General features: G+C 45.1%; 1 protein-coding gene and 1 pseudogene across 1 annotated transcript; one reads left to right on the forward strand and one right to left on the reverse strand.

The window, feature by feature from the left end:
* Positions 1 to 1660: 1660 nt before the first annotated feature.
* On the reverse strand, positions 1661 to 6790 carry LOC112928301 (large ribosomal subunit protein eL36-like; annotated as a pseudogene).
* A 505-nt stretch (positions 6791 to 7295) lies between these two features.
* On the forward strand, positions 7296 to 11376 carry LOC112928300 (interferon lambda-1-like). Its single transcript, XM_026009924.2, has 6 exons — positions 7296 to 7466; positions 7731 to 7802; positions 8808 to 8957; positions 9063 to 9140; positions 9232 to 9324; positions 10830 to 11376. Exons 1-6 carry the CDS (start codon positions 7296 to 7298, stop codon positions 10929 to 10931), a joined length of 666 nt encoding a protein of 221 aa, XP_025865709.2. The 3' UTR covers positions 10932 to 11376.
* Positions 11377 to 13740: the final 2364 nt, after the last annotated feature.

Raw genomic sequence — 13740 nt, forward strand, 5'->3', positions numbered from 1 at the left:
AAGTGGGCTCTGAACTGAGCATGGAGCCATACATGGGGCTCAATCCCATGACTCTGAGATCACCACTTGAGCCCAAACCAAGAGTCAAATGCTTAACCAACTGTGCCACCCAGGTGCCCCTTGGGAGTTTTAAAAAATATTCTAGATACCAGTCCTTATCAGATATATAGTTTGCTAATATTTTCTAGTCAGTTACTTATTTTCTTGTCCTCTTAACAGTCTTTCACAGAGTAAGTTTTAATTTTGATAAAGTCTAATTGATCCTTTTCATTTTTTTAAAAGATCATGCTTTGAATGTCAAGTCTAAAAACCCTGTCAAACATACATATAGACCATTTACATTTAATGTAATTTTTTAAAGATTTTATTTTATTTCATTATTATTTTTTAGAGAGAGTGCACATGAGCAGTGAGGCAGGAGCAAGGGGAAAGGGAAAGAGAGAACCTCAAGCAGGCTCCACACTCAGCACAGAGCCTGACAGGGGACTTGACCTCACAACCCTGAGATCATGACCTGAGCTGAAATCAAGAGTCAGACACTTAACCAACTGAGCCATCCAGGCACCCTTGACATTTAAGGTAATTATTAATATGATAGGACTGAAGTCTGCCATTTTTTTTCTGTTCCTTTTATTTTTCAATATTTGCTTTCCTTTCTCCTGTCTTCCTGTGAATTACCTGGGCAATTTTTAGTGTTTCGTTTTGTTTTATCAATGGTGATTTTGCATATGTCTCTTTGTGTAGGCTTTTTAGTGGTTGCTCTAGGATTTCAATATACATATAAATATAACTTATCATGATGTTTTATTATTGACATTTTACCACTTCAAATGAAATTCAGAAATATTACTATTCAGGTCCCTTTACCCTCTCTGCTTTATACAGACTAATATATAATTAGTCTGAATAAGTTTACAGACTAATACATAACTATCTTAAATATCTCTTAAAATACATTGAGAATAACATCAGACAGTAGTATAATACTTTGCTTTCAAACATTCAACATTATTTTAAAAACTTCCAAGGAGAATAGTCTATTATATTTACTTACATACTTACCCATTCTATACACCTTTCTTCGTTCCTGGTATTCTAAGTTTCCTTTGGTTTTCATTTTCTTTCTGTTTAAAGAATGTCAACAATTCTTTTAATACAAGTCTGCTGGTAACAAGTTTTCCTGGTTTACTTCACTTAAAAATGCCTTTATTTCACCTTCTTTCCTAAAGAATATCTTCACTAAATAAAGAAGTCTGTGTTAACAGTTCTTTTCTTTCAGCAGTTGAAAAATGTGCCACTTGGGGCGCTAGGTGGTTCAGTCAGTTAAGCATCTTGGCTCAGGTCATGATTCCAGGATCCTGAGATTGAGCCCTGCATTAGACTCCCTGCTCAGTTCCGGAGTCTGCTTCTCCCTCTGTCCACCCCGCCCCCCCGGCTTGTGCGCGCGCTCTCTCTCTCTCAAATAAATACTTTTTTTTTTTTTTTTTTTTTAATGAAAACCTCCACTTTCTCCTGGCCTCCATGGATTCTGAAGAGAAATCTACCATCAGTCCAACAACTGTTGCCCTATAAAATGTTATGTGTCATTTCTCTTTGGTTCCTTTCTTTATTTCTTTTTTCAAATTCCAAAAAGTCTTTATTATATACAGAGGGGAGGGGTTCAGTCCTTCTGGATTGCTGCCTTCCTTGTGGCTTCTCAGACATTGCTCATTTCTTCTCTCTTTTCTCTCGGCATGGGTGTGTGTCTCCACCCTTTTCTTGAAGAACTTAAGACACAGTTGTCCTTGGAGACCTTGCGCAGCTCCATGGAACGTCACTCATATGGGTGAAACCATACACCTCTCAGATCACATCCTGCATGAACATGGTGTGCTTGGTGGGGCGCCTGCGGCGGTGGCTATGCCTCAGCTTGCTTATATTCTTAATCACTTTGCTTGCGTTGTTGAGGCCCTCTCCATAGGGTAGCGCAGAGCTGTGGCTGCTGCTCCTCGGTGGCTCCTGCAACAGAACGCTGGCTCCTAACAAGAGTCTTCGTCCTTAGTTTTCAGAAGTTTGATTATGATGTGGCTTTCTTTGCATTTATCCTATTTGGGATTTATTCAGCTTCTTGAATCTGTAGGTTTATGTAGTTACCAAATATGCAATATTTCAGCCATTATTTCTTCAAATATATATATATATATACACATATTTTTTAAAGATTTTATTTATTAATGAGAGACAGAGAGAGAGAGAGAGAGAGAGAGAGGCAGAGACACAGGCAGAGGGAGAAGTAGGCTCCATGCAGGGAGCTCAACATGGAACTCAATCCCGGGTCTCCGGGATCATGCCCTGGACTGAAGGCAGTGCTAAGCCACTGAGCCACCCGGCCTGCCCTTTCTTCAAATATACTTTTTAAGATTTTATTTATTTGAAAGAGAGAGAGAGAGAATGCACAAGCAGGGGCAGCAGCAGAGGGAGAGGGAGAAGCATACTCCACACTGAGCAGGGAGCCCCATTTGGGCTCAATCCCAGGACTCTGAGATCATGACTCCAGCGGGAGGCAGATGTTGAATCGGCTGAGCCACCCAAGTGCCCCAATTTTTTTTTCTCTCTGTTCTCCTCCTGGAACTTCAATGATGTGAATATTAGATATTTTGTTATTGTCCCAAAAGTCCCTGAAGCTCCTTTTGTCTAAAGAGGTACCTTTTAAATTAAAAAAAATCTACTTATCTTTTGTGTAGACTTCGATCTATTTATTCCCTGTTGTTCAGAGTGGATGACTTCTTTTCTTTTCTTTTTAAAGATTTTTACTTATTTGAGTGGGGGGAAGGTGCGAGCTGGGGGAGGGACAGAAGGAGAGGGAAAGAGAATCTCAAGAAGACTCCCCAGTAAGTGGGAAGCCCAGTGCAGGGCTGGATCTCAGGACTCTAAGATCATGACCTGAGCTAAAGGCAGATGCTTAACCAACTGAGCGACCAAGGTGCTCCAGAGTGGATCATTTCTATTGAGCTATTATCAGATCACCAGCTTTTTCCTCTCATATCCATTCTTCCATGGAGAAGAATAAGCTTCTTCCAATGAGTTTTATTTCAGTTATTGTATTTTCAGTTCTAAATTTTCCATCCAGGGGATCCCTGGGTGGCTCAGCGGTTTGGCGCCTGCCTTTGGCCCAGGGCGCGATCCTGGAGTCCCGGGATCGAGTCCCACGTCAGGCCCCCGGCAAGGAGCCTGCTTCTCCCTCCTCTGCCTCTTTCTCTCTCTCTCTGTGTCTATCATAAATATAAATAAATAAATCTTTAAAAAATAAATAAATAAATTTTCCATCCAGCTATTTTTCTTCTAATTTTTTCTGAGACTATATTTTTTTGGAGGGGGGTGCAGAAGGAGAGAGGGAGAGAATCTTAAGTAGGCTCCATGCCTAGCATTGAGCCTGACAAGAGGCTTGATCTCACAACTCTGAGATCATGACCTGAGCCAAAATTAAGATTTGGATGCTTACCTGACTGAGCCACCCAGGTGCTCCTAAGACTCTGTACTTTTAAATTTTTTCTCGAAAAAAAAAATAATAATAAATTTTTTCAAGAGGGTTCATGAGTGCTCCTTGAAGCATTTTTACAAATTACTTTAAAATTCTTGTCAGAAAATTTTATTATCTATATCATCCTGGTGTTAGCATCTACTTATTGGCTTTTTCCATTCTATTTAAGATTTTCCTGATTTTTGAAATATTGAGTATAATAAATTATTTTCTCTTGTACCCTGGATGTTTAGGGTATTGTGAGACTGCAATTCTTTTTTATTTTTATTTTTTTAAGATTTTATTTATTTATTTGACAGAGAGAGAGAGAGAGAGAGAGCACAAGCAGGGGGATCAGCAGAGAAGCCCAATGTGGCACTCCATCCCAGGATGATCCCGGGATCATGACCTGAGCTGAAAGCAGATGATTAACCAACTGAGCTACCCAGGTGCCCGTGTAATTCCTTTTTTTTTTTTAATTTTTATTTATTTATTTATTTATTTATGATAGTCACAGAGAGAGAGAGAGAGAGAGAGGCAGAGACACAGACAGAGGGAGAAGCAGGCTCCATGAACCGGGAGCCTGACGTGGGATTCGATCCCGGGTCTCCAGGATCGCGCCCTGGGCCAAAGGCAGGTGCTAAACCGCTGCGCCACCCAGGGATCCCCTGTAATTCCTTTTTAAATGTGTTACTGCTGGGGCAATAATCAGAGCTCTGTTTACACATCCCTAGTACCACTCACTTTGCAAAGTGGCTCAATCACAATTTTTAGAGTTTTGAATAATCTGTCATATAGTTATTGTAAAATGGTGTTAGGGCTCTTGATGGGGTGGGGATTGCTGGTGATGAGCCCCAACCATAGTTTCAGGGAACTGAGAGCTAGGCTAGATGTCTGAGATAGCTTATCCACGTGGCTGGCAGTTGATGCCTAATGAAGTTGGGAGCATAGTGGTCACAAGGTGGTCATCCTCACATGACAGCTAGCCTTCCTCCTGAGTGAGAGTCTCAAGAAAACCAACCAAGCTGGCTTTTTTTGACTTAGACTCAGAGGTCATGCAGCACTTATGGCTATACATGAGCTACTAAGACCAACCCAGATTCAAGGGAAGGGAACAGAAACATTTCAAAGGTTTTGAAGACCTGTGTCAAAACTATTGCAGTCTTCCTTCTGACTGCAAAGTATTTACAATGTTTCCACATGCAATTTACTCTTCCTACAACGTCATAACTCTCATCTATTTTGCATCAGGCTCATAATCAAAGTCCATGGCCTCATCATTTAGATCAGAGCCAAGTGTTGAGGAGGTCCTATTAATGCCTGGATATTGGAACTCTGGAGCACTTCTGGAGTGAGGGATGCAGTTGCAACTATTTGGGAAAGCAATGGATGAGTATTTAGGACTGCACTGCTTATTGTGGTAGTCACCAGCCACAAACAACAACTCAATTTAAATTAAAGAAAAATGAGGGGCACCTGCGTGGCTTAGTCAGTTGAGCATTGGACTCTTTATTTGGGCGTAGGATGTGATCTTGGGGTCGTGGGATGGAGCTCTGCCTTGGGTTCTGCCCTCTGGTCGGCTTGAGATTCCCTCTCCCTCTCCCCTCCCCCACTCACATGAGAGCTCTCTGTCAAATAAATAAATAAGATCTTTAAAAAATAATTTAATTAATGAATTAAAGAAAAATGAAAGAAAACCCCACTAGCCAAATGTTAAGCACTAAATAGCTCCATGTGGCTGGTGGTTACTGTATTGGACAGCACAGACAGAACACATCCAACCTTGCAGAAAGTTCTATTGAACAGTGCCAACCAGACAATATAAGTTCAGGTATACCCTGTGCCCCAGAAATGCTACTCTGAATATATGTCTTAATTTGGAGTCTCCCAAAAGCATGCCCTAATCCAAGGGGACAGGGGGTTTATCTGGGAGGTATCCCCAGGAAACACAAGTCAGCAAGGAAATTGGGACTGAAGGGAAAAAAGCCAAAAATGGTGCAGGGTCTGGGCTACTATGAGGCAAGCCAGGCACCAGGGCATTTGCCTAAAACTGAGAGTGATCCCCCAGCCACCCTGTTTTCCCATGCTAGTCCCAGCCCTGAAAGGGTGACTGTTATGAGCAACTAGAGCTCATTCCTACTGGGCGGGACCCTCCAGGCACTTGAGGAGTCATGCAGGACACACCTTAGAATCAACCACTAAGGAAAAGGGAAGAAAAAATATTTATTCACCAGCTCCCAACTGTCACTGGTAGAAGATTGCCCCTGGGAGAATTAATCCTGGCTCTTCCAGTCTGTTCTGTTGGCGGGCAGGAGAAAGACCGCAGAAGGAGAAGAAAGATTACAGGCATACATACAAGGTGAGAAGCTGTCAAGGTGTTCAAGAGCTACCCACCAGATCTACAAGTGAGTGAAAAAAAAAATGAGCTGATGGGATATGGTGGGGGGCACCAACTGGGGTGCTATGGTATATCCTAGAAAACCTCCCACTAAGAGGATATGTATGAGCCTTATGGTGATGGGGAGCTAAAGACAACCTAAGTGTCCATCACTGGGGCAGTAGATAAGTAAGAGGGCTGTGGGCACACCATGCAATATAATGTAGCAGTTACAGAGGACTCGGTGTATACCACTATCTGGAGAGACCTCAGAAACACACTGCTATTTTTTTTTTTTAAGGAAGAGTTAGAAGGAAATTTATAACACAATCCCATTTATATAGATTGGAAATACATATACACACACAAAATCAGAAATTATAAAGATACATCTTTGCAGCTATATAGCAAGTGCATTAAAGTGGGTACCTGTGGGTAGGTGGGGTGGGAGTGAGGAACGGCTACGGGAAAGGTGGGGGAGAACCTTAGAGAGTCTTTCATGGGCCAATTGTGATTCTATGTTATAATCTGAAGAGTATGATTAATAACTCTCTGCACCTAAGGGCCAAGAAAAAAAATAAAGGAATGAAAAAATATGAAGTGCCTGCACATCAAAGCAATTCCCTACCTGCTACACAATTATTATTACCTTGGGGGGTGAGTTTACAAGGCAACCAGACTCTGTCTGCCTTCTGGAAGCCCTCCTCATTGCCTTCTCCCCAGGCAGCCCCTCCGGTCCCTAGCAAGTTCTCTGGCCCCCAGCAAACGAGGAGTTCCCTGCCCTTTCATCCTACCCAGAAGGAGAGACAGGAGAGCTGCTGGCTGTGACTCCCAAAGGTTCCCGTCTTCTCCTCTGGCTGTTTATAGAATGGGGGAAAGCAGACGAGACTCCGTTCATAACGCAGCTCAGCCATGACCCAGCTGTGGGATCTCAGGCAGGTCATTTCTTCCTTCCTGTGCCTCAGTTTTCTGGATGGTAAAATGGGGACAACCACAAAATTAACAACCCACGGGAATGTTCAGAGCATAAAATGAGTTCCCAGAACAAGCTTAAACCGATGGGGGGAAGCTCCCTCTCTCGCATCCAAGCAGCCTCACCGCACACGCCCTGCCCCAGTCCCTGCCCTGCTGTGACGGCTTCCTATCCCCCTACCTGCCTTGGCCTCATTCAGTGGATTCCCCAAATTCTGGGAACCCCTAAACTAGGTCTGAGACTCCTTAAGATCACTCCTGGGCTGGAATTTCAGTTTCTCTTTCCTTTTAGGCCAGCTCCAGGCTCATCTGGCCCCACCCACACCTGTGATTGTGAAAATCGCAATTTCATTTGCCTTTTCACTTTACACACATCAGCCAAGATTGCTCATTTAGCCTGGCTAAAAAGCAGAGCCATGCAGCCAGGGAAGGAGTTACCATCTGACCATGGCCCTTGCATGGGTGCTGGTGCTAGTGACTGCAGGCCTGAGCTTGGCCAGAGCAGGCCCTGTCCCCACTTCCAAGCCCACCACAGCCTGGAGGGGCTGTGACATTGGCAGGTTCAAATCTTTGTCACCAAGGGAGCTGGAGGCTTTCAAGAAGGCCAAGGATGTTTTGGTGAGTCCCCATTGTTATGGATTAACCTCTACTCCTCCTGCTTTGGACCAGCTGCTGCCTTGGGACTGTGGGCCTGGGCCGACCTCCATCCTCCTGCTGTGGGCTAGCCTCTAGCTTCTCAGCTATGGGTAACCTCTGTCCTTTCTGCTGTGGATTAAACCCAAGCCCTCCTGCAAGGCCAACCTTCATCCCTGCTGCTCTGGGCTAGCCTCCAGCACCCCCCCCCCCCCCCATTGTGGGCTAACCTCTGCTCTTACTCTCTAGGAATATTCACTAAAAAACTGGAGTTGCAACTCCCGCCTCTTCCCTAGAAACCGGGACCTGAGACAGCTACAGGTGAGCTGGAAGTGAGGTCACCTTTACCCTCACCTGGCCCCTCTCCCTCGCTCCCTAAGTGGCCCCTCACCGCCTTAATCTCACCTGTTCCTCTCCCTCTCTTTCTAGTCTCAACTCGCCAGTCCTCTGCCCCACTCCCTGTCCTTCCTCAACTGCTCCCCTGACCCTATCCCTCCCTTAGGGCCCTTTCTATCACCTTTCTGCCTCTCCCCACATCCCTATCTCTTTCACGTGCCCCCATTACTTCCACTCTTACCTAATTGCTTCTTGTTTTTCTCTTCTCTCTCCCGGGGCCATCTCCCACCCAAGTCCTTTGCCGTGGCCGGCTTGTCACTGTCTACTCTCAATGCTGATTCACTCCTTCTCCCCTCCCACCTGTCCTCCTCACCACTGACTCTCACCTGTGCCCCCCATCATCTGTCATCCAAGGATCTTTCCCAGAGTCCACGCCTCCTTCCTTCTTCACCTATGCATCCAACTGTCCTCCTCCACCTGCTTCCTTAACCTATCTCATTTCATGCTTCCCTGTCCTGTCTTTTCAAACTTCTGTGACCCCCTGAGCCACCTTCCACTTGTCCCATTTCACTCTTTCACCTGTGTCTTGCCTTGGGTTTCCACCTCACCTGATTCCTTCATCTGCATCCTTCCTCACGCCTTCCCTCCTCCTGCCTCCCTTTCACCTGACCCATCACCTGTCCCCATTCTGTGTCACATATCACCTGCACTCCCAACCTGTCCCATTCTTTTTTAAGATTTTATTTATTTATTCATGAAAGACACAGAGAGAGAGGCAGAGACACAGGCAGAGGGAGAAGCAGGTTCCCTGCAGGGAGTCCAATACGGGACTTGATCCTAGGACCCTAGGATCATGCCCTGAGCCGAAGGCAGCCACTCAACCACTGAGCCACCCAGGCATCCCCAACCTGTCTCCACTTAATGGGGCCTTCTTCTTGCCTATACTTCCTCACCTTTCCACCTCTCCTGTTCTTTGTCACCACTCCTCAGGTGTGGGAGCGCCCTGTGGCCTTGGAGGCTGAGCTGGCCTTGACACTGAAGGTCCTGGAGACCATGGCTGACAGGTCCTTGGGGGACATCCTGGACCAGCCCCTTCACACACTGCGCCACATCCACTCCGAGCTCCAGGCCTGTGTGAGTGCTCGGGGCACCCGGGCCCTGTCTGTGGATTCTGGGCATAGGGGACCTCACCCCGCCATCCCAGGCCCTGCCTCACACACCACCCTCCTCAGCCCACGGGTCAAGGCTCAGCCCCCAGCAGGCCCCCGGCCCCGAGGCCGCCTCCACCCCTGGCTGTATCGGCTCCATGAGGCCTCAAAGAAGGTGAGTGACTCGAGAGGGGGATGGATGCCTGGGCCCTGGGTAAGGGACGGGTGGATGCACAGGCAATGACAACCATGTTCCCCTATCACAGGAGTCTCAAGGCTGCCTCGAAGCCTCTGTTCTCTTCAACCTCTTCCGCCTCCTCAAAAAGGACCTGGAATGTGTCGCCGTTGGAGACCTGTGTGTCTAAGGACCAGGACCCTCCCCTTATTTATGCATGAAACCCCAGGTCTACCCTAAGTTATTTCCTCTCACCCCTTATTTATGGAGCTGTAGTACTGACCTAGCTCCAAAACTAATCCTTGTTTTTCTACTTTTATACTTTTTTGTGTGCATATGAACCATTAGGAATTGGAACCTTCTGGAATAGGTGAATTCTTTTTTTTTTTTTTTTTTGTAAGATTTTATTTATTCATGAGAGGAACAGAGAGAGACAGAGACACAGGCAGAGAGAGAAGCAGGCTCCATGCAGGGAGCCCGATGAGGGACTTGATCCTAGGACCCCAGGATCACGCCCTGGGTCAAAGGCAGGTGCTCAAACCACTGAGCCACCCAGGTATCCCTGGGATAGGTGAATTCTTGAGTGTGTGTACAATTGTGAGTCTGTGACTGAGTGTTGGCGTCTTGGTGGTGTCAGTAAAATGCAGAACGGGCTGTGTATATATATGTGTACCTGACGTCTGTGACTGTGTGTGTGTACAGATTTAAGTGAGGGTCTACCTGAACCTGAGTCTGATACCGGATGCATAAAGGCAAATTCATATGTGTGCAGTTCTGTGTGCGTGTGTGCACATGCTTATATGCCTCTCTGTCTATCCCTACCTGTGTGAACTGGACATCGCTCTTCTCCATGGGTACCTAGGACAGATGGAGGTCTATATCAATCAAGATGCTTTATCCTATAATGAATATCAGAAACCCAACTCAAATGGGTAAAGCAAAAATGAATTTATTATCACACATAACAAAAAATGTCAGTAGGCCGGGCTGTTCTAGAACTGGTTAATTCATTATCCAAATAATGGCATTTGAAACCAAATTCTTCCTATTTCTGTTGACTGATTCTTATGCTGGCTGCCTCATGGTCTCAAAATGGCAACCACAGCTCCAGCTGTTACAACCAACCACCTCAGATTTAATGCAATAAAAGGACAACAAAAAAAATAACAATAATAAAAATAAATAAATAAAAAATAAATAAAAGGACAACCATTTTATCCTGCTCATAGATTCTGTGGGTCAGGAATTTGGACAAGGCTCAATGTGAATAGCTTGCCTCTGCTCCAGTGTCTGGGACCCTGATCCTCCTTCCAGAGTTTTGTTTTGCTTAAAGAGTTATTTATTTATTTATATACAGAGATAGGGAAAGAGAGTGTGAGTGGGGGAAGGGGCAGAGGGAAAGGGAAAGAAGTCAACTCTTGGCTGAGTGGGAATCCCAATGCCCAGCTCACGCCCACAACCCAGACATCACTACCTGAGCTCAAATCAAGAGTTTGGGTGCTTGGGACGCCTGAGTAGCTCAGTGGTTAAGCATCTGCCTTCAGCCTAGGGCCTGATCCTGGAGTCCTGGGATCGAGTCCCACATCGGGCTCCTGCATGGAGCCTGCTTCTCCCTCTGCCTCTGCCTCTCTCTGTGTGTCTCTCATGAATAAATAAAATCTTTAAAAAAGAAAATGATTTTGAAAGAAGTTGAAGAGGACAAGTCACCCAGGTGCCCCTCTTACACAGTTTTCAAAAGCAACGAAAACCAGGGCACCTGGGTGGCACGGTCAGTTAACTACCGGCTCTTGACTTTGGCTCAGGTAGTGATCTTGGGGTTGTGGGATCGAGCTCTGCCTCAGGATCCTCTTTTGCTCGGAGTCTGCTTGGGATTCTTTCTCTCCCTCTCCCTCTGCCCCTCCCCCTGCTTGCCTGCACTCTTTCTCTCTTTCTCAAATAAGTAAATAAAATATTTTTTAAGCCAATAAAATAGGGACACCTGGTTGGCTCAGTGGTTGAGCATCTGCCTTCGGCTCAGGTCGTGATCCTAGGGTCCTGGGATCGAGTCCCACATCGGGCTCCCTGCAGGGAACCTGCTTCTCCCTCTGCCTGTGTCTCTGCCTCTCAGTGTGTCTGTCATGAATGAATAAAATAAAATCTTTTTAATTTTTTTTTATTTTTTAAGACTTTATTTATTTTTTCATGAGAGACACAGAGAGAGACAGAGAGAAGCAGAGACACAGGCAGAGGGAGAAGCAGGCTCCATGCAGGGAGCCTGACTTTAGACTCGATCCCGGGTCTCCAGGTTCACGCCCTGGGCCGAAGGCAGAGCTAAAGCTTTGAGACACCCAGGCTGCCCTAAAATAAAATATTTTTTTAAAAAAATTTTAATAAAAATAAATACATAAATAAATAAATAATAAATAAAATAAAAGCAAAGAAAAACTTCCAGAGAAACTCCCTATTGGATGTGCATGCTTGTCTCATTGACTAGAATTTAGTCACATTCCCAAGCCTAAAGAAATCAGTGGCAAGAAAGATAGAAGTTGCCCAGCCCATGGCATGAATTTCTTTCTCCTTTGCCTGACACCTGTTTCTCAGGATTCCCTTGCAATTTGGGATGGCCATCCAACTGAAGAGCTTCTTAAATTAGTTAATTTATGTAAGGAATTTAAAACAGTTCTTGGCATGGGTTAAACTCCATATATGTGCTTATTGCTTTATTTTTTAAAGATCTTATTTATTATTTGAGAGAGAGAAAGCACAAGCAGGGGAGAGGGAGAAGCAGGCTCCCTGCCAAGCAGGGAGCCCAGTGCAGGGCTCAATCCCAGGATCCTGGGACCATGATTTAAGCTGAAGGCAGACACTTAGCATACTGAGCCACCTAGATGCCCCTGTTACTCTTATTATTTTAGAATTATTTTTGGGGCACCTGGGTAGCTCAGTGGTTGAGCATCTGCCTTTGGCTTAGGTCATGATCCCAGAGTCCTGGGATTGAGTCCCTGATCAGGCTCCCTACAGGGAGCCTGCTTCTCTCTCTGCCTCTGTCTCTGCCTCTCTCTGTGTGTCTCTCACAAATTAAAAAAAAAAAAAAAAAGATTTTTAAAAAAGAATTTTTTTCTTCCCTCATGCAGTGAAAACTCTTCCATGTGTTCCCTTCCTTCCTGCCTAGTTCACTAGTATGAGAATGTGAGATCTGGAGCTGTGGTGGCCATTTTGTGACCAAGAGGCAACAAGCCTAGACTATGAAGCTATTCTTCTAAGGAACGTAGAACTAAAGAGTAGGAAATTGGGTCCTTGGCAATATCGATGAGCCCTTGCACCAAACCCCCAAACCTCCTAACTCTAGACTTCTTGTTAAATGAGATTACCAAATGTCATGTTAATTGGGTTTTCTGTCTTTCGCAGCCAGATGTATCCTCACAAATCCATCTCTGTACACCCAGCATAGAACCTAGAGACGGTGGTCAATTAATATTTGATAATATGGGGTGCCTGGCTGGCTCAGTTGGTAAAGCATATGACTCTTGATCTCAGGGTCGTGAGTTCAAACCCCATGCTGGGTGTAGAGCTTACATTATTAAATTATATATATTTATTACATTACTATACATTATTAAATATGTATATATTTAATAATAAACATTTGAATCATATAGGAAATATCTAAATTCTGGCATTGGGCCCTGTTCAATAGGAATGCTGGAATTAAGGATGCAAATCGCTTCTTGGAGATGCCAAGGCCTAAGAAAAATTTTTGAACTGGATGTATTTTGATTTTGTCTGTTTAGCTTCCACTTCTCCTGGCAAAGCTCCTCAATTTTCCTTTGGGGAATAACCCTGTTTTCCTTTTTTTTGTAAGGATTTTATTTTTATTTATTTGAGACAAAGACAGAGACAGAGACAGAGAGTGCACACAAGTGGGGGGAAGGGAGAGGGGCAGAGGGAGAGGGAAAAGTAAACCCCCTCACTGAGCAAGGAACCCTTGTGTGGGGCTTGATCCCAGGACCCTGAGATCATGACCTGAACTGAAGGCAGACACTTAGCCGACTGAGCCACCCAAGCATCCCTAAGCCCATTTTCCTACTCTGTCATTTGGTTGAACACATAACTCATATTTGCTCAATCAGAGCACTCCATCTCCAGAGCACAGTGGCAAGCCCTCCCTTTGCCCCCCCTCATGATAGCTTCTGCATCAACTGTTCCCTGCACCTGGGACATGTCCTACTACTCTCCTGCCACCGCAAAGTCTTCACCTGGCCAGTTCCCATTCATCCCTTATGTCTCAACTAATATCACCTTGTTCAGAAATCCTTCTGCATGGTGCATTGGGGTTCCTATTGCCTTTATAGGCCTACGAGCTTTCCCGTCCTACTTTTCTGGTGACTATTTAGGTTTGATTGTATGAAACTGCCAATGATCTGCCATTTCTAACCTACAAAACTGGAGATTTCATGTGGTTCAACCTAATAGTATTTTAGTAACCCCTTCTCCTCCTGGGACACAAGGCAGACACACATGGCCCCCCACCTGGCCAATCAAAGCATTACATTGCCTTGGATACTACAGTCAGTGCAGGGGCTGCACATGACTCCAGTCAAGCCAATCAGAGCCCGTCCCT

This window comes from Vulpes vulpes, chromosome 1, assembly GCF_048418805.1.
Source record: "Vulpes vulpes isolate BD-2025 chromosome 1, VulVul3, whole genome shotgun sequence".
In the NCBI taxonomy this organism is placed as follows: Eukaryota; Metazoa; Chordata; class Mammalia; order Carnivora; family Canidae; genus Vulpes; species Vulpes vulpes.

Coding starts and splice junctions, on each gene's coding strand:
- LOC112928300 (XM_026009924.2), top strand. CDS start 7,296: ATGGCCCTTGCATGGGTGCTGGTGCTAGTGACTGCAGGCCTGAGCTTG. Junction 7,467..7,730: donor AGAAGGCCAAGGATGTTTTG/GTGAGTCCCCAT, acceptor CTTACTCTCTAG/GAATATTCACTAAAAAACTG. Junction 9,141..9,231: donor TCCATGAGGCCTCAAAGAAG/GTGAGTGACTCG, acceptor CCCCTATCACAG/GAGTCTCAAGGCTGCCTCGA.